General features: G+C 41.7%; 1 protein-coding gene across 2 annotated transcripts in view; it reads right to left on the bottom strand.

Moving 5' to 3' along the window:
* Nucleotides 1-20778, bottom strand: part of tp63 (tumor protein p63) — an 84746-nt gene that overhangs the window by 20789 nt on the left and 43179 nt on the right. The window contains exons 1-2 of one of the 2 annotated variants that reach the window (XM_062996506.1): nt 17709-17797; nt 8476-8724 (exon numbers count right to left, since the gene is read on the bottom strand). In XM_062996506.1, coding sequence (XP_062852576.1) covers nt 8476-8724; nt 17709-17750 — 291 coding nt within the window. In that variant the 5' untranslated portion in view covers nt 17751-17797. Of the gene's footprint in view, nt 1-8475; nt 8725-17708; nt 17798-20778 lie in introns of those variants that run through there. The other variant, XM_062996505.1, reaches the window with a different exon arrangement.

Here is a 20778-nt window from a genome sequence, read left to right as displayed (position 1 = left end):
TGTTTTACCACCACTTCACCCTGGTAAGGGTCACGGTGACCACCAATAATTAGACGAAAGGCAGGATAACGCAAAGCAAGACATGTATTAATATGCTGTTACCCACAACATTGGTTATGACTAAATATTACAGCAAAGCATTTACATTTTCTGATTTTGGTGGATTTGTATCCTTGGACTGGTGTCTGCTTGCACTAGAGTAGGAAACGTTTACTGTAGAAGCTCTTCCGTAAGTCGCTCTGGAAAAGAGCGTCTAATAAATGCTGAAAAACGTGAATGTCCGGGGTGTTTCCTGCTTTTTGTCCAATGAAACAGACCCACAATGACCCTGACCGGGATAAAACGGTGGTAAAACAGATAATAAATAAATGAATAAACGAATGTTTCAAATGTAAAGAAACACAAAGAAGGTTGAAAATCATGAAGCATGATGCTCTCTGTCTCACAAAGGTTAACAAGCGTAAACAACACACAGGACTTTCTCCCTTCGCACAACAGTCGCACAAACGCACACCCCCAGCTTCAGTAGCGCCGATCCCAACCCCGGAGCGACGCAATTCGAAGGTAAAAATATGTGGCGGCTGCTGCAGCGCTAGCCCAGGGCCAGGCGCGTACGCACAAACACACAAACAGGTGGAGCCGTACGCCGAGCCGATAGATGGAGTGGCCTCCTTTTCTTTTTTTCTTTTTTAAACAGGGAGGGGTGCTTTGGCGCTGAGGTGTAATTATCTCCCATTCATGGGACACGGTATGAATTGCAGCGCTTGGGAATGTAGCGAGTACAAAAGACGTAAAAATTACTGTTTGACCGGGAGGGAGGGGGAGGAATTGTTCGGGTGACACGCTCCACAATGGGCAGAGCTCAATAGGCGACTTTGCTAAAACGACGGCCTGACGAGCAGAATAAGAGGATGAAGCTCTGTGTGTGGCATTTCATTCAAAGCTGCTTGGATAAAAAAAAAAAAAAACAAACACCTGGAGTTTCTGATTCAACATTTCCAGCTCTGGGCTGTTCTGTATTTATTAAGACATCAATAGAAATCATAAATTAAAGAACAAACCGTTTAGGCGATAATATCGTATCGTATCGTGGTGCGGGCTCTATGGTCTGCGGTAAAATTCCGATGTGCAGAACCACCGCGCGTGCACACACGCCCAGACGCCCACCGGCGTGTCCGGACAGGCCCGCAGCTGCACTCTTAGCGCCGAAGCAGAGCAAGACTGCGGGTCCGGGCAGGACGAGGCGGGCAGGCCCGAAGCCCTGGCGCCTTCAGTCTTGTTCCCCCTCATAGCTGACATGTACCGTCATGTCCCGCACGGCTTGGAAAAACATCTTCATTGGAGAAAAATGCAGAGCTGCACACCTTCCCCCCCTTCCCGTCCCGTCCCTTCCCGATTTATCCCCCCCCCCCCAGAACAGGAAGGGAAAAGAAAAGAGGGGAAAAAAACACCTGCTTGTTTCGATGGTGATAAAAGGAGATAAAATGTGCAAAATTTAGGACAGACGGACGGATTTGCATACGGGAGAGAGCACAAACCGAATCAGGAAGAGAAACGTTTACATCAAATTTAGATAAATAATCCAACAAATCCAACAATAGAAGCACTTTGTAGTTCTACAATTACTGACTGTAGTCCATCTGTTTCTCTGCATGCTTTGTTGGCCCCCTTTCACCCTGTTCTTCAATGGTCAGGACCCCCACAGGACCCCCACAGAGCAGGTATTATTTAGGTGGTGGATCATTCTCAGCACTGCAGTGACACTGACATGGTGCTGGTGTGTTAGTGTGTGTTGTGCTGGTGTGAGTGGATCAGACACAGCAGCGCTGCTGGAGTTTTTAAATACCGTGTCCACTCACTGTCCACTCTATTAGACTCTCCTACCTAGTTGGTCCACCTTGTAGATGTAAAGTCAGAGACGATCGCTCATCTATTGCTGCTGTTTGAGTCGGTCATCTTCTAGACCTTCATCGGTGGTCACAGGGCGCTGCCCACGGGGCGGTGTTGGCTGGATATTTTTGGTTGGTGGACTATTCTCAGTCCAGCAGTGACAGTGAGCGCTGGACTCCAGCAGCATGTCAGTGTCACAGCAGTGCTGAGAATGATCCACCACCTAAATAATACCTGCTCTGTGGTGGTCCTCTGGGGGTCCTGACCATTGAAGAACAGCATGAAAGGGGGCTAACAAAGCATGTAGAGAAACAGGTAGACTACACTCAGTAATTGTAGAACTACAAAGTGCTTCTATATGGTAAGTGGAGCTGAAAAAATGGACAGCGTGTGTAGAAACAAGGAGGTGGTTTTAATGTTATGGCTGATCGGTGTATGTTGAACCAATCACACAACAATTACACAAGTTTCAGGTGGTGGTTTTTCTATATATCTCGGACGTGCCAGCTCCTCCGTGATGTGATGCCAGCACACTGATCTCTCTCTGGGAATTACCCAAAATATTGTAGAGGTACATGTATATGAAACGGTGCTCTGATGACACCCATAAGTCACTATGATGATATGCACCATTACTAGGGACAGGAATTGACCGCATGAGTAAAATGTGACTCCCTGATGTGTGGGATGCACCTTCATGCCTCATCGCCAACACCAAATGAACCGATCGGTCTCGTCTGCTTTCGATTGAACCCGATTGGAATCGATGGGGGTTTCCAGTCAAAGATGAAGCAGGTAAAAACGATGGTGCTATACGATGCACTCAAGAACTGCGGGACGTTTAAATGAAGCTGGTCGGCTGCACGTTGTTTTCCTTTTGATTTTTGTGCTCGTACGGACATAAACGGAAGCCGCGGTTCCTCCTGGCACTGCTTAATGCCCTTTGATTTAATTATACGCCTTTAAAATGTGATCTTTCCGAGAGAAATAGGTGACAGCGTTGGTGTAATTACGCCGGATTTCCCCACGCTGCATTGAACGGTCGCCCAAAGCGTTGTGCAAATTCTTTCCACTCACGAGCCCCCTTTTTTATGCTGTTTTTAAGGCTGCGCTCCTGCATCTGTGGTGCAAATGTGTTCAGAAGCTGTTCAGAAGGTGGGTAACTGTTAAAACTGAGATCATGACTATGGGTTGTAAGGGGTGTTGCTGACTTATCAGATTTTACCGAAGCCCAAATATCGTCTACTGGATTTTATGGATGAGCTACATTTATTGTCCCTGGTGAAAGATACAACACACACTAAAAGCACCAAAGGTCCAAGTTCATCCCAGTAAAAGGCGAAGGAATTTTCTTCTCATATTGTACAGAAATACAAAAACAAAACAATCCATCCTCACGCCAGAAAGCTGGTTGAGTGGGCTTCTAAGAAGGTTACTCTGAAATCAATTCCTTTGCAAAGAAAACCTTTTCAAGCACAGCTCATTTGACAATGAAGAAAAAAAAACAACAAGCACTCCCTACCCTTTTTTTCCTTCTTTTTTTTCCGAGCAGGTTTTAGGGCTTCGCGGTGTAGTGTCAGACGAGTCCTGACAAGCATCTTGACACAAACAAGCCTTAGCTCCATCTCACGAGGCATGGGACGGGCCTGCAGATGTTCCCGGGACAAGCCGTATCTTGCCACCTTTCGCTGGAACACTCACTTCTTTGAGAGATTTCGCCTCCCCCCCCTTTCATTTCCACCCTTCTAAACCCTTCGCCCCTCCTGTAGCTTCTCCTCTGGCGCAGGAGGACTTGCAGTTGGAGGACTCAATTCGTGGAGCGAGGTACAGCGATTGGCCCTTGAGCGTGATAGGGTTCAGAAAAGAGGCGCGCAGTATTTACACAAGTATTACCAATCCATTTTACTAATCTCCTGTTGTTTGGCTCAGACTACCCAGAACGCCTGAGGAGGGGGACCAGAAAGATCACGGCAGGGGTGCTAAAATGCAAAACGAATGCGCTGTTAATTTCCACTGAAATCAAAACAATTCATTAATCTTTTCGATCCAACATAGTAAGTCAGACGCGAGACTCATCTTACAGAAGACGGCGGACGTACACAAACACAGCCAGGGTTGCAAAAGCATTCCTGTAAGTGAGGTGGGTTTGGATCGGATACCAGGAAACGCACCAGTGTTTTTTTGTGTGTGTCAACGAAGCCTTACTCAGGAACACATATCTGGGATAAAGGTGTGTCGGCGAGAAGCTGGATTTATCTAGAACACTGAGCGTCCTTGTTACGAAAGGCCCAGGCGCCCGCGCGAAAACAAAACCCGGATGAACAGAAAATGAAGATTGACGTTCTGCAAAAAAATAAAATAAATAAAAACAATCTAAAAGCAGAGGGGCTTCATTTTTCGAGCTGAACTAAAAAAGACCTCATGACATCATGGGTGCATCATGCCCACAACCTAGAGGTGGTGAGCCATTATGGGCTCTAATGAGCTCATCCATCATAAGCAGTTCTCACCACTATTAGTGCAAAAGGTGACTGGGGTAATAAGATGAGAAAAGTCTTAAATGAAACAATGGGGTGTGTTTTTCTCACACCCAGGCTCCTCGCACCACGGGTGCCTGCTTTTTTTTGGTGGAGTATGCCACGAGTAAGAATGACACGGGCTGTTGTGGGAATAGGGCACATGTCACTATCCCACACGCTCCTGCAGCCAATGAGCGCCGAGGAAGCGTCAGAAGAACTGCACCTTCTTTGCACTTGTTGACTTAAAGACGTAAGGCTGTATTAGTTTTTATCATCCGTGTAACGGAAACACAGGTTTTTCCAGCCCATCTTGTGCCAAATGCCACTTCAGTTTATGATGCCTGAAATCAATTCCCATAGATTCAGACCTTTGTTTTCCGACGATGTTGAAATCTGAACCTGCATGAATTTAGCGTGACAGACCGAATTATCGAATTAAATTGATATAAATTCGCTTTGCGCTTCAGGTGGCGTGTGCAAAGTCGGCTTTTTGCAGCTCATTAATCTAAAAAAAAAATAATACTGCACGGCTACTTGAACGCTCGATTCAGCCCGCTGGGGTGCGCTGTCCTCTAAGATGACCCCTTTTCGCTCCCAGTGCCTTGCGTAGTAAAAAAACAAGGCTTTCCGTTCCTACATGGGACAGTCCCTGGGAACCACGAGGACTTGACAAGCTGGTTTGGTTGGTCTGTTTCTAAGGTGGCATTAATCAGAGATGAACAAATATTAAGCTGACAGCCAGCTCAGTAGCTACTGTAATGCGCAGTGATGCATAGCTGATCGCAGCAGATTTAGATAAAACGGTTGATGCGCTTTGCAGCTGACCAGCCAGCAGGGGGTGGTATTAAATCCCGAGAACCTCTTGTACTTAATTGAACATTTGGTACATGTTGGGTTGATGGTGTTCACTTGTTGTGCACGTGTTAAATGCAGCAGATCGGATCAGATCTTCTAGACTAACAGAAAAACCAGCCAGGACCCAAACCACACCAACGCCACTTATAAGGCGATCCGCTCTCCAAGGTTGGGTCCATTGTGAAGTCTAATGTTTTGCTAATTTCCCGGAAAGAGATAACTGTGCTGGCATCACATGACAGCTGAAAACCGTAAGAGATCATAGGAGCTGGCATGTCTGAAACCTGAAGTGAATGACTCTTCTGCGCCTCCGTGCCCAATTTGCCAGCCAAAATGTAATCACAGAAGGACACGACTCTTGACGTGGCTCACTGCCGAACTCATTCAGCGCATCTCCAGCTGTGGGCGCCTAGAAGAAGTTTTTGGCTTGCAGGGTGATTGAGATTTGACTTGAGATTTCAAATTATCTGCTTCACATCACCCCAGTCTCAACAATCTGTAAGAACATCAATTGTTTCCACACTGACCGACAACTGTTCCAGGCAAATCTAATTAGCTGATGGGATGTAAGAAATCTTTAAAGGCCTCCTCAGTTTGTGGGGGGTACGCTAAGGGTTTAACTGTGACCTTAGATGGAAGGAACAATGCAAATCAGTATGTAGATATTCTGACTGACCAGTAACTTAGAAGTATGATGGCTCTTCATCCACATGCAACCAAGGGTCATTGAATAAATTAGTGAGTACTCACAGTAACCCAATCTGAACCCATTTAAACTCCAGAGGTGTTTGATTGTAGTCTGGGCTCTCCACCACCACCAATTAGAAACCAATTGGGGGGATATTTGTGGAAGAGTAATGATCCATAGACCTGTGGAATCTACGCCAAGGTAGACTGAGGCTAAATGGGCGTAAGTTTGATGCCACCTCTGGGGTAATCCGCTCTCCAAGGTTGGTTCCATTCTGAAGCCCAATGTTTTGGTCAATTCCCAGAAAGAGATAAGTGTGCTGGCATCACATGATGGCTGAAAAGCGTAAGAGATACGCTGGCATGTCCTGGAGCGAATCCGTGCCCAATTTGCCGGCCAAAATGGCATCACAGAAGGACACGACTCTAATCCTAAATAAATACATACTTTCTATAAAGCAAAGTCTATAAAGACAAATGTGTGGAGATGTGAGTTTGTTTCGAAGAAGATTCAGTGGCACGCACCGATTCCTGACCTCAACCCCACCAAACACATTCGGAATGAATCAGAACAACGACTCTAAGTCAGCGAACTAGAGTCGTCGAGCTGAGATTTAGTGTGAGAGAATGAAGAGCGGGACCAGTTTGAACCTCAAGGGCCTTTTCTTCCCCCCTCCGCCAGGTGCGATTTTGTAATTGAAGACTTTGGTACAGATCACAGAAGAGCCTGGAGCTGAGATCAGTCAGACAAAGACTTTTCAGAGGGAAAATGGCGAGGCCGTACCGGCAACATCTAACCGTGCTGATGAATGCATCATGTCGGATGGGAAGAGACGTCAGGGTGCTTGCGTAACCCGTACATGCAAATATACTGTATACTGTGTGCTGTAGTTTCTCCTATAGAAAGCAGACTGTGGGCTATGAAGCATGACAGAACTGGGATGGTAATATGGGCTGGTGTGGGAAGGAAGGAGGGGGGTAACTGGAAGGCATCAGGTTCTTTTTTACACTTAAAGCAAGTCGTAATACTATAGTAATCTCTGAATTCATCAAATTATTACTCAGCTTACTGGGAATTCATCGTTCATGGGAAATAATCGTACTTTCCAGCTTTAGATATGAGGCAAGTGTGGTTGAACAGCCCCAGAATTCTTACAGCATCATTATTCTCTTATTGGTTCATAACCAAGCTAAGCACAATTTATGCTCATTTAAAGAAATTACTAATACAGCAGTATTTTTTCCCATAAGGATGTTTGGGAAACCTGTTAATGCGTCCATGGTCCCGTGGAACTGCTTATATTTTAGGCTCATCCTAAAATAATGAGGTTGTTTTTGACACTTAAACACTGAAAATAACACAAATATAATATAAACACACTGAAATACAACTACAAACAGTTAAACATCAATAAAAATACAATAAAAGCTGCACTTTAGTTTTACTTCTTTATTGTTTCCTGACGCTTCTTAATGGTGGAGATGCTTGATGTTGGAATACCGTATTCCCTTCAGCACCGGCGCATTCACATGAGAAGCTGTGCCGTTATTTCCTATGAAGTGTGACGGCGGTGCACAAAACTTAGCGTGACTTACTGTAGTAAAACAGCGAGTGAGGAATGTGATTAGTGGAGGAACTTATGAGCAGTAATAATGAAGAGAAGTTTAGTGCTCCTGTCTCCTTCTTTTACTACATTAAACCACGTTAAGCTTTATTTTCAACCAGAAGCGTTTTAGACTCAGGGAGAAGCTCTTCTGATTCTCACCACATTTCTCCAGCACATTTCTGCACACAGACACCTCTCTAAACCTTACTAATTAATGTTGGTTATTATTTTTTTGTTCATTTGTCACCTTCCTGTAGATGAGATAAGAAATCGTTCCCATTAGTCTGTACGGCAGAATCTGAAACAGCCTGAGGGGGAACACGACCGCCTGTTTAAACAAAATATATATGACACGTCATGTCACTACGCTGTCATCGCTTTGTGATGGTTGGCTGAACGGATGGGTTCAGCGTTCTCCAGTGCCCTGTGTCTCGAGTCACCTGTAGTCGCCTTCCTAATCTTCTGAGTCCTTATAACACTTTTCTCAATGTTCTTACCCTAGTATAAGATTAGTCTGATAGAGTAGTCAAATATTAGGAATATTGGACGTCATTTCATTTGAGGCTTGAAAACTGTACCTCAGTTTTGTACCAGTTTGGAAGGATATTTAAGGATTGAACTTTGGGTAGAATGTTGGGTAAATATTAGCTGGTGCTGTACGGCTTTAATTCTTAAATTATCTGGTTGGACTTCTATAAACCAGGGCCTAAAATCTGGCTGAACTTTACCCTGGTGTTGAGACCATTGGTTGACACCATGACTTTGGTTTACCCTGGTGTTGAGACCATTGGTTGACACCATGACTTTGGTTTCTTATCGTGTACTGGCTAGACTAAGCATTTTATATATACAGTGAAATAATTAGCATCATTTTTGCTCACTTGATGGGATCTACATGGGAGACGTATATGTCTTACCGTCCACGTGGCAGACTTGGCAGTGCTGGACTGCTGGAAGGACACGTCGAAGGTGTGAGGACCAGCGTAGTCTGTATTGGAAGGGATGGCGGGCGACGGAGACAGGGCCTCGAAGGTAGAGCTGGGCTGGGCGTAGGGCGACGGCGCCGTCACGTTGTTCTGAGCGTGCTCGTTGTTGTAGGGGCTGGTGGACGTCGAGCCGCCGTTTTGATCCATCCCGTTGAAGGGCCCCAGGTTGGTGTACTGCGACTGAAGGGGAAAATAAACGTCATGTTGGTGTTAAGTAAAACAGGGCATGTTATTAAACACATGATGGACGCCGGCAGCGCTCGGGTTCTGTTTTGAAGAGCTTTCATGTCGGTTCATCACACAATGATGTGACTGAGGGCTTAGCCGAGCGCGGCCGGCCCGGTGGCTAACGCGGTGGCTGAACTGAATGAGTCTTTGTTTGTGTAAGTCACAAAGAAATATTACTCATTCTGTTTTCACGGCTTTTCTTCATACCCTGAAAAAATAGGCTGATTCTTCTGTAATCACCCTCCCACAGCAAATAATGACCAGGCAGTTATGTTTGTGCAGGGCGTTGGGCTGATGTGAAGCGTACAGAAACGCGTGCCAAGGACAAAAACCAACATAAAAAAGGTGAAAAAATGACTACTTAAAAATTACAATTAATATATTTCACTTAAATAAGGAGTTAATAGCCCTGGAATATGTATAATCTTATGTGAAATACCTTTAAACAAAACAACAACTAGATCGAAAAATAAATGTAGAATTTTAATAAAACCTAATCTGATTTACTCATAACTGCATCTGCAGCATGTGGAAGAGAAACAAGAGCTGAAAAAGACATTTCTTATAATAAAACTCATCTAAAAACAGTTTTTGAATCACAAATTATATGTTAGCTCAACAAACTGCTTTTATGGGTATCGTACGGCGGGGTTAAGGGCCTCGCTCAAGGGCCCAACAGTGGCCGCATGGCAGATTCGGGATTCTAACTCTCAACCTTTTAATTAATAGCCCAAAGCTCTGTCCCTTAAGCCTTATAAGTTTTAATGCTTTTTATTTTTGAATGCTTTTAGTTTTAATGTTTTTTTTTAGTTTAAATTTTTTTTTAGATGTAATACTTTTAGTTTCAATGCTTTTTAGTTTTAGTGCTGTTTAGATTTAATGCTTTTAGGTTTAATAACAAGTCACAAACAAAGCTTTCATCTCATGATATTTAATGATGTAAAAGATTTACAATGTTTTTTTAAATTCACTTACGTTGTTGTAATGTGCCGTAAACGTTCTGTTTTGATATAAAACAGTGGTGTGTGTTGATTTGGATTTGCTAAATTTATTTGATCTGAGTATGGACCAGCAGCAGTGACCTGTGGATAAATATGTTCCCCCCAAAGGCCAGACGTACAGGCCGAAAGATTGCAACAACATTTTGTTGCTGGTCGTAAAATAATAAAAGGTTCAATTCATAATGAAGACATATAAAAGCTGTTTGGCTGTCGGTGGAGGCAATAAAAATTAACCTTATATTAGCTGATGTTACTTTACTGTAGCTCATATATAAAATATATAGACCAGCGGATCATTCATCTGTATTTTAGATTCGGCCGGATGCCCTTCCGGGCTTGGGACCTGCACTAAGGGTGCACTTAAGTGTCCCATCAATGGTTAGATTAATTTAATGTCACACACACATTCTGTATGTGGGATTCAAACCCAAGAACTCCTTTTTTTGGCAATTAGGCATACAGTCAAAATGATTGTCCCTGGTAGGCACATCTCAAAAATAATAATAATAATAATAATAATAATAATAATATGATGGGTTATTGCTGTAAGAAGATTGCGACAATGTTGAACCACAGAATCGCAGAACTAAACAAATGGTAAGCCTATTTGTACCGGACTGAAGCAGCGGACTGATGCTGTGTGGTTTACACGGCTTCAGCATGTCGTCCGAGCTGCGGAATTAAAATGGTTGTCATTCGAGACGGTCGGAAAATGTTCTGAACCTCGGCCAGAACTTTCCAGCCCCGGTCCTCTGGTCGCTCAGTCAATTCCTTTCCAGTTATACACACGACATTCCTGTCCAGGAGAGCACGGCCGGGCGGCTATTCAAGCCGCCGTTAATCTGCACGAGAACGTGCGTTTATTTCGGGACGGAGGGGGTCAGCTGTCCCGGCTCACGCCCTCTAACATACCAGGTGATTAGTTCATATTTTATTCCCTCACTGGTTGACGCGTACACACCTGGGTGCACCTCGGGTTATTTCACTGACCTCGCATACCTTTCCCACTTTGCCATGGGGTAACAAGAGACAGGTAAAGCATTTCACCTGTGCAGACAGGGGTCACCGTGGATGTGTGCCGCGAGCCGTTTTAGACTCCGGGGGCCGGTTGCAGGAACGACAAGCCGGCTCGACGCGTGTAACAAAAAGGGGCGCAGTGGTAGAACACATGAAGACATGTTACTGCCTCCAGCCTCCACAAGAATACCCCTCTTACATACACACGGTCCAACAATGAAGCAATTAGGACATAATGGAGTCGCTCTACAGACCTAAGCGGTGTGGCTGAACCCGAGTCTGATCCGAACGTGCAGCCGTAAGGGAACCTGATCCCAAAACACGTATCAGTCACAATCCAACAATGAGGGCAACAACTGAGGGCAGTTCTACAAATTCACAGGACACGTGACCACCAACCCGTCCCTAACCCGAACCTTAAAGGAATCAAACGTTGTTTTGAAACAAACTATAATTTTTTTACATTTAAATATTTAATTCTCTGATCTCAGAGTGTGAACTGTTTCTAAAGCGTTTGAGCCAATGTTTTTGTTTACGACTTAGAATAACCCACCAGTCTCAGTCTAAAAACAAAAAAGTTGTGTTATTCTGCAAGCAAAGAAGAGGGGTTATTCTCAGTCTAAAAACAAAAAGTGGAGTTATTCTCAGTCCAAAAACAAAAAAGTGGGTGTATTCTCAGTTGTAATCAAAAAGTGGGGTTATTCTCGGTCTCAAAACCAAAACGTGGTGTTATATTTAGTCGTAAACCAAAAAGAAGGGTTATTCTCAGTTGCAGACAAAAAAGTGGGGTTATTCTCAGTAGTAAACCTAAAAGTGGGGTTATTTTTAGTCTATAAACAAAAAAGTGGCTATTCTCAGTCCAAAAACAAAAAAGTGGGCTTATTCTTAGTCTAAAAACATAAAAGTGGGGTTATTCTTAGTCGTAAACAAAAAAGTGGGGTTATTCTTAGTCTAAAAACCAAAAAGTGAGGTTATTTTTAGTCTAAAAACCAAAAAGAGGGGTAATTTGTAGTCTAAAAACCAAAACGTGGGGTTATTCTCAGTTGTAAACAAAAAAGTGGAGTTTTTTTTAGGCATAAACAAAAAGTGGGGGTTATTCTCAGTCTAAAAACCAAAAAGTGGGGTTATTCTTAGTCGTAAACAAAAAAGTGGGGTTATTCTTAGTCTAAAAATCAAAAAGTGAGGTTATTTTTAGTCGTAAACAAAAAAGTGGGGTTATTCTTAGTCTAAAAATCAAAAAGTGAGGTTATTTTTAGTCTAAAAACCAAAAAGTGGGGTTATTCTCAGTCTAAAAACATAAAAGTGGGGTTATTCTCTGTTGCAAGTAAAGAAGGGGGTTATTCTTAGTCTAAAAACAAAAAAGTGGGATTATTTTTAGTCTAACAACCAAAAAGGGGGGATGTTATTAAACAAAAAAGTTTGGCTATTTTTAGTCTAAACACAAAAAAGAGGGGTAATTCGTAGTCTAAAAACCAAAACGTGGGGTTACTCTCAGTTCTAAACAAAAAAGTGGGTTTTTTTTAGGCATAAACAAAAAGTGGGGGTTATTCTCAGTCTAAAAACCAAAAAGTGGGTTATTTTTAGTCTAAAAACCAAAGAGTGGGGCTATCCTTAGTCTAAAAACCAAAAAGTGGGGTTATATTCTTAGTCGTAAACAAAAAAGTGGGGTTATTCTTAGTCTAAAAACCAAAAAAGTGGAGTTATTCTCAGTCGTAAACATAAACATTGGCTGAACGTACTACATAACACAGAGGACTTTTTATACACAGAAGATACAACACACACGGCGTTACATTACGGCTGCTGGTTAAAGACAATTCGTTAATTCCCACCAATCAGAAAGCCAGATTTTATAGCTTCATATTTTGGGTTTATATCACTGAAGCTGCCAGTATTACATCACTGACTACCACACATCACAATCCTAATACTAATTCTAAACAAACAGAAACCTGGGAGGGCACGGTGGCATAACTGGTAGAGTTTGTGTTGGAGCTACCTTGGTTTAATCCTTGCGGTTGCTTAATATTAGGAGTTTTGTATGTTCTCTTATGTGTAGTCTGGTTTCCTTTGCTTCTATCTGGCTTTCACCTCCCAAATACATGCAGAGTGATGCCCTGTGATAGATCAGTGCCCTGTATAGGGCGTTTTTCTGCCTTGCACTTAATAAATACATAAAAAATAGGACATTATGACCAGAACTTGCAGTTCATACTAACAGTTAACAATGAAAGTCACTGCAGCAGGCATGTACTGTATATTGCTAAATACATCTTGCATAGCAAAACCTTGCAAAAAAATAATAAACACACAGTAGCTGTGGGTGAGCTGTGGGCGAGCTTTGTATGTGGGTGGATATTTCCCGTACACTTTGAGTCACTCCACGGTTCATGAGCTGTGGGTTTGTGTTGTAAGATTCAGGTAGATGAAGATGAGAGATTCTAACATACATGGAATTTACAATGTGACTGCAGGACTGGATATGATGGTCACTGGTTACTTTAATAGCGCTGCGACGGTGTGCTTTTGTATTTTGTAAAACGTGTGCATGGAAGATCGCCTCGTAAGATTTCACGGACTGTCTCGAGATATGTGAGATGAAATGGACTGTGAAGACACGCCATCCGTCAACCCGACAGAGGCCACTCCAGACGCTGTTTCCATAACCCTGAGTACATGGGAACGCATTATTCTCTGCGGTTGTCATTAGGCAAAGAGAGTTTGGCAGGCTGAGAGATTACGCTCCCTTCCATCGCCCTTTAATCTCCTCGTATCCACCATAATACGACGGTCCTTTAACGACTGTTTTAGCTGCTCTTTAAAATACCGCTCTGTTTATAGCCCCCGCCAGGCTCGGGCCCGTCCGATATCACCGCGCTGAGCAGAAGAGCTGTAAATCAGACGCCCATCATGAGCCCGGCAGCCTTTAATAATGCCGTTGGCATTTCTCTCACCGTGGACGCATGCTCGGGTGTCTCGGGTGTCGTATCTATCATATCAACCCGATAACCGATGGACAGAGGGAAGGGAAATAACTGACCTTAGCGTACTGCGCTAGGAATCCTAACAATCCAAGACGGCATTGCAGGGATTCTTAAAATTTATGCAATAACAACTTTAGCAAATCGTTTAGGCTCCTCTTTATTTTATTTATATTTGGCTACTACCATGCTTCATCGTTTTATTTATTAGGGTAATTACTAGGGTGGTGATCAGGGCTCTGTGGAGGATACTGGACCTCCTTCACAGTCATGCTGTAACAGGAAAGGACCTTGCCCAAATGGGTGCAACCCATTTGGATGCATATTATTATGATTTATTTAATATAATTAATTTTATACACCCGTTAGCGATGGGTGTGGCTGAAACACATAAACCCAATCGATGGGAGGGGTGTCCACACACTTTTGGCAGTAGTGTATGTACTTTATGCATTAATAGTGTTAGAGGTGCATTTCCCCCCCAATTTCACCTCTGCCTGACTAAGGAGGGCCGTAACTAACACACATCCCTGCCAACACATGTGCACTTCTTTTCACCAGCACCAGACGGGTTCATACGGAGATCGAGGGTCACGCACCGATCCCTATTATCCCACGCCTCTGTGCAGTGCCATCGATCAGCCAGCAGAGGGCGGCTAACAGCAGAAGCTATAACGGACAAACCAATTATCGGCCGTACAGGCACCCCGGCTGCCCGATAGCAGAGCTGAGATTTAAACTCATCAGCGCCCCCTTTCTGTTGATCAGCAAGTGTTTCAAATTCATCGTTATTTTAGAACGTTTTAATCTCATATGACCTGCGAGTAACACGTTAAGTAACACTTAATTTTGCATGCTTCATAGCCTACGACTAGTTATGTTGTTTTATTATTAACAATTTATAAATATCTAACATTTATGATCTTTATTAAGTTTAAAGTAGAATTTATGCTTCAGTAAATCGTTGCATTTTATTTTAAAAATCACTTTATGAATAAAAACGACTTGATTTATTTTGTTTATGAAAATGTAACGAGCTTAAAAATTTAATAAATAATCGATAAATATATATTTAATTTAAATTATATCTTTGTGTATCCTAAACAAATAATGAACTTAATATAAATATATTGGTACACTGACTGCATACACATGGTAAATAACACTACAGCTCACCTGGTGTGATCAAATGTACCACATTATGGTTTAAAATGACACTTACAATTAAAAAATTCTGCATATTAACAAAAATAAAACCTAGATTAAAATATTCCTACACTATATGACGTGAGGTCTGATGTTATACGGGACAAAAGTGAATTAATTATACTAAATATACACAGAAAAAGGCTTAAATTATATTATATTAAGCTTTTAAATGCCTTATTATTAGTGACCTGACTGGAAACCACCACAAAATGACAAAAAAAGAAACGAGTTAAGTTTGTTTGTGTTATGCTTAAATAAATGAAGGTAAACTCATAACACTTTCAATAATTGATCCAAACAAGTGAAGCATGTTATTTTTCTTTGGAACTGCTGGCACAGGATGAGCAGAGTTATGAAATACGTGTTTATGCTAAAAAAAATACTTGCATCACTGTCTAGGTTTTACTCCCAAACCTGTGGCTGGAAACTCGTGCTATGGGTCTGGAAACCCACAATACGTCGTTCCAAGATATAATTCATAATAATGTCTATGTGTAATGTGTATAGGACTATCTTAAAAACAATCACCAGTTAACCAGGTAGGTCAAAATTCCTGGATACACCCAAATAAATCATGCGGACCCTCGGCTAGGTCTAGATCTTGGATAACGTGATAGATCGGGATCCAGATCTTGTCTCTACTGCAGGACGTCTTAGGCTTAGACCCGGGGGACGTGAGGGTGGGGAGGGACCTGCCCTGAAGGGTGAGTGAACCGAGCACCGTGTAGGTGCTGACATTCTCTCTAAAGCCACTCTTAAGTCACCTGTAGGGTCGAGTCCATTAAGCACTAAATTGAGGAGGGGTGCTGAGTTAGGGGCTTTTGCTTCACGCTTTAATGCCCACTGGGCTGGGCAGAGCGGGTGATTGTATCTGTATCAAAACACTGGTAAAACAATTAGGCGCTCACACCCGACACCCCTCTCTGGGGCCTCGACGGACACTGAGAGCCGCATCGGGCTGATAAGCTGTCCCGAATTGTGATGACGGACATCAGAAGAGACTGACCAGCATTTTTTTAAAACTACATATTTAAAACTAATATTTAAATATATTAACTAATATTAAAACTGTGCATTGCTCAATACTGCATCATCTCATGCATTAACATTCATAAAAAGTAATTTTAAGTTTGTATTAAACTTATAGAGTGAAGTAGAATAAGCAACCCTATTGTTTATAATTTTATTACATTAATTAACCAACATTATCCTTCCAGCTAACATTTTGCCCCATTTTAAAACACACAAACACTGCAAACACACAGACACTTCAAGAAACCTTTCCAAACCTTCCACTCCCCTCCATCCACATTTTATCTCAGCTTTTTGGGTTTTTGTGTGTTTCTGGTAAGAAGTATTGGCTCGAGTTTCTAACAGCACTCGGGTCAGATGCCTGACAACACGCTGACAATAGATTGTGAGCCGAAGATTAGCGGCTCTGATTTTAACAATCACCTGCCGAAGAATGGACGGGATTTTAGAGAACAAACACATAGATCTGAACACAGGCCTAAAGAGCAAAGGCGGCAGGTTGGGGGTTTGCAGAGGAGACTTAAAAGTGCTAAAGTCTTCCAAACAGTGCAATAATGGCTTGCATTATACATCATACAAAACATAAAAGCATCAGTGTTATACAGATTAGACTTACTTAAGAAAAAAGGAATAATATAAAAGGAATTTTCTGAGAGAAAAGATGAGCATGTGAAATTCAAACTGGATATTTATGAAATAGAAGTTAGTCAAGAAAATCTGAGCATTTGGAGGGATAAAATAGAACAATATGAAAACTGACCATGTTCATTATATTCAAAGAATACAATATAATTAGATATAGTAAGAATTAATTTTAACTCCAATCTATCCATTTACCAATGTGGTTATTTTTTAAATGAACCCATATTTTAATTAAATATATAAATATAATATGAGACTTGACTATCAATTTAAATATAAACATAATACAACAAAATACCTGTTGACCAATATAGTCATTTCTAATTCTAATTTACTAATAATTTACTTTTATTTACTAATAATTACTTTCACATTTCAAAGAGTTGACATCAGTTGTGATATTAGGCCACAGCTTTCTTCTAACTTTACACTAATTTTTTACACTTAAAAGTACATAAATAAAATGAACGTAGAATGAATATAAATAAACATCAGAACATTCATCTGGTCTGGACGTTTGATTCAACTAAACAAAGCTGCTATAAAAAATTTGAAACAATTTACTGTCTAATTTCAGCACATTCAGACCAGGCTGGGGGAATTACATTTACTGCTAATCTATATGTCACAGACTCGTTTCTATATTTGATTGAATTCGTCTACACTCGCTATCTGGCAAACTGTAGCACAATCGCTCCATGCAAATACTCGCGCTATCTTAAACAAACTCAGACTGTTTGCTAAATGCCTCCGTTCGCGCTACATCGGCTGAACACACACATTGCGTTTCCTTCTAATAGACACAACACAAACACGGTCAGCTGGAAGGTGCTGGAGGAGCAGAAACTGCACAGGAACGGGTCAATAAAACAAAAACTAATGAAGTATTCAGCATTTCCAATCCAATTTAGCCTTGTATTAAAATAGAATTTTACTTTTACTGACTAAAAGCAGCTCGATTTTGATTTCCTGACCAGGTGCTCCATGGGATCCTAGATAAGAACCCAAACTTCTGCAAAAGGACCAGAACTCTGTTCCTCAATACGGGCCTTACCTCACTGTACGAGGCCGGGTTGGTGGTCTCCAGGTACAACATGTTGGCGCTGAGATTGAGCAATGCAGCCGCTGTTTGCTCCACAGACTCCAGGATTCTGACCCCTTGTTCTGCCCCTTGTTTTCGCCTAAAAATCGGCCGCTGTTGAATATATAAGTGGACGTGACAGGCTGTGGAAAATCTAAAGGAAATCTATGGCATTGCCATATATACCAGGGGACATCGGAGGGGGCGGGCCCGAGAAGCTACCTGTCTGATACCTGAGTCCACACCCTTTTTTGGGAAGTTGCTCCCTGCCTTCAAGTCAAGCCTGGAGGACACATCTTCAAAATACGTCAGACTTTAACAGCTAGCTTCTCACAGATTGAGGTTTTCTTTAGAAATCTGTGCTTTGTGTCATTTTCTACATAGCAAAACATTGTTTTTGGACAGGGAATTGATTTTTCGGCAAATTTGGACCACTTTGGCTGCCTTGATTAAAAACTAAAATTAATTTCTCGGTGCTTCAATACACTCAGTGACTCAAAATGTATATTTTTCACCTCATATTGCTGTACAGGTCAGCCTTTCTAATCAAGATTCTGCATTTTGTCTAGTCTAACACCATTAAAAGGGAAAATATTTGCTCTAGCCCCCTAATTTTAGTCACTCTTTGTAATTCTGCAGCCGTCTTCCAGAATGCCATCGAAAGTAAAACCAGACAGAACAGACAAAGCCTCAGACCGTCTCAGACACCAGCGTCTTTAAAACAGGCATCTTTTTAGGATCCGCACCTATCCCCAGAACATGGAATTTGGTTCACCTGGAGCGTTTTTTCAGCCCCCATCCGCATACGAATGAAGTCCCTCCCACCCCCCAACATGCCCCCAGCGCTCCCCCCTGTTAGTGTCACAAAAGGCCGGCTGTAGACTGCTTGTATCTATCAGAGCTGACTGTTGTAGGTCTGTTGTGAACACATAAATGTTAGTTCAGACACTGAGAAGTGACTCTCTCTCTTTTGTGCGCTTATTTACATGCCAAAAGGACCAGGGCGAATAAATCCGGGAGAGAAATGAAGTTTAGGGAGACACGGAGAGACAAAAACAGAGTCAGAGTCACTTCGACCTGTCTGCAGAAGTATTAACACATGAACGTCTGCTTCAGAATTTAGTTTGTTCTGTGTTTTTGGGTAAAAATGGACTTTGGCTTTTGATGTATTACTCGTTTAACCCTTTATTCTGTTATTTATTATAGCAATTAGGCACTCACACCCGACACCCCTCTCCGGGGCCTTGACAGACACGTCCTTTGGGTTCCTCAGATTGTGATGATGGACATCAGTCGAGACTGACCATTTACATTTACATTTTTGACGCTTTTATCCAAAGCGACTCACAGTTGAGGGTTAAGGGTGGTGAGCTTGAACTGACAACCTTTTGATTGCTGGTCCAGTACCTTAACCACTAAGCTTTGTGTTAAATTATTTTCTTAAATCTTATAATCTAGACCTGTGCTTTGCTCAATACAGCATCATTTACATTCACATTTTCAGCATTTAGCAGACGATTTTATTCAAAGTGACTAGTGTTAAGGGCCTTGCTCAAGGGCCCAACAGTGGCAACCTGGCAGTGGCTTAAACCAGTGATCTTTCAATTACTAGTCCAGTACCTTAACCGCTAGGCTATAACTGCCCTATCTAATGCATTAACATGATTAAAAACTACAATTATTTTTGACTCAGTTTGTATAAAAGCTGTAGGTCCAGCATCTCTGGACTCAATCACTACCTTCATTTGACAGAAGACAGAAATAAAGAACGTTAATCAAGCCGGTTTGAAATTCGGACTGAAGGAACCGGGGCGAATAAATCCAGGAGAGAAATAAAGTTTAGGGAGACACAGAGAGACAAAAACACTCAGAGTCACAGTCTGCAGCAGTATCAACACATGAATGGTTCTAAATGTACTTTGTTCTTGTTTTTGTTGGTAAAAATTGACTTTGATTTGATGTTTTAATTGCTAGAATCTTTTATTTATCCTTTATTTTGGGTTTGCTGGAGGATAGTTGTACGTTTCTGCCGTTTACAGCACTTATCCAATTCTGACCAAGTGCAAGCCATTAAGGGTTACGGGCCTCGCTCTGGGGCATAACAGAGGCAGCTCGGTGGTGGTGGGACATAAAACAGAGACCTTCTGATCATTCATCAAGTACCTTAACCACCGCCCTAAGGAGGAACCTTTAATAGTTCTGTGTAGAACTACAACCAGACGTGCTCCTAAAACTAATCTAGAAAGTCATTTTAAAGTACAAATGGCTCTTGGAAGTATTAATGCACATTTACAGCACATATTTAAAAGTAGAAATTGTTTTACCTAAAATCCTGAACGATTCATAATTTTTTATTCTTTTATTTATTAAAAGTGTTCCAGCATGTGATGTTCTACAGTAGATAAATACATCAGCATATTATCCTGTGTTTCTTATTTTGATATCTCCACTATATATATAGTCTTTGTTTACTTTGTGATACTGTTTTAAGTGCCAGGAGACAAATTAAATGCAATTTGACTGTTTTAAGCCTAAAAGTGCAGTTTAAGAGTTAGCTTTATACATTACTGTATGAACTGGTATACAGAGTGTTTTTATATTTATATATAGTGTTTTACCTAAAATCCTGAACTATCAACCGCCGCAATTGCTGGTTCAAGCCCCAAATCTGCCAGCTTGCCACTGTTGGGCCCTTGAGCAAGGCCCTCAGCCCTCAATTGCTTGCTATGTATACTCTCAGTTGTAAGTCGCTTTGAATAAAGGCGTCTGCTAAATGCTGAAAATATATATAATGTAAAATATAGTCATTTTTTATTGGCTTGTACCTTTAACACTGCTTTAAGTGCCAAGAGCCAAATATGCAAGTGTTTGCACCCGGTATTAGACACAATTTATATACTATATACACAATATACTTAGTGTTTTTCTATATAAATTTTTTAAATGTAGGACTTTATACAGTATGTAAAAATAGATATTATTTTAGACCCATCAAGGGTTTAGTTTTGCTGCTTTTTGAGATGGTTCTGTTATGTATATTTGT

Source organism: Trichomycterus rosablanca, chromosome 6, assembly GCF_030014385.1.
Source record: "Trichomycterus rosablanca isolate fTriRos1 chromosome 6, fTriRos1.hap1, whole genome shotgun sequence".
NCBI lineage: Eukaryota > Metazoa > Chordata > Actinopteri > Siluriformes > Trichomycteridae > Trichomycterus > Trichomycterus rosablanca.
Note: the sequence above shows the minus strand (reverse complement) of the source record. Positions and strands in the feature narration are given on the sequence as shown.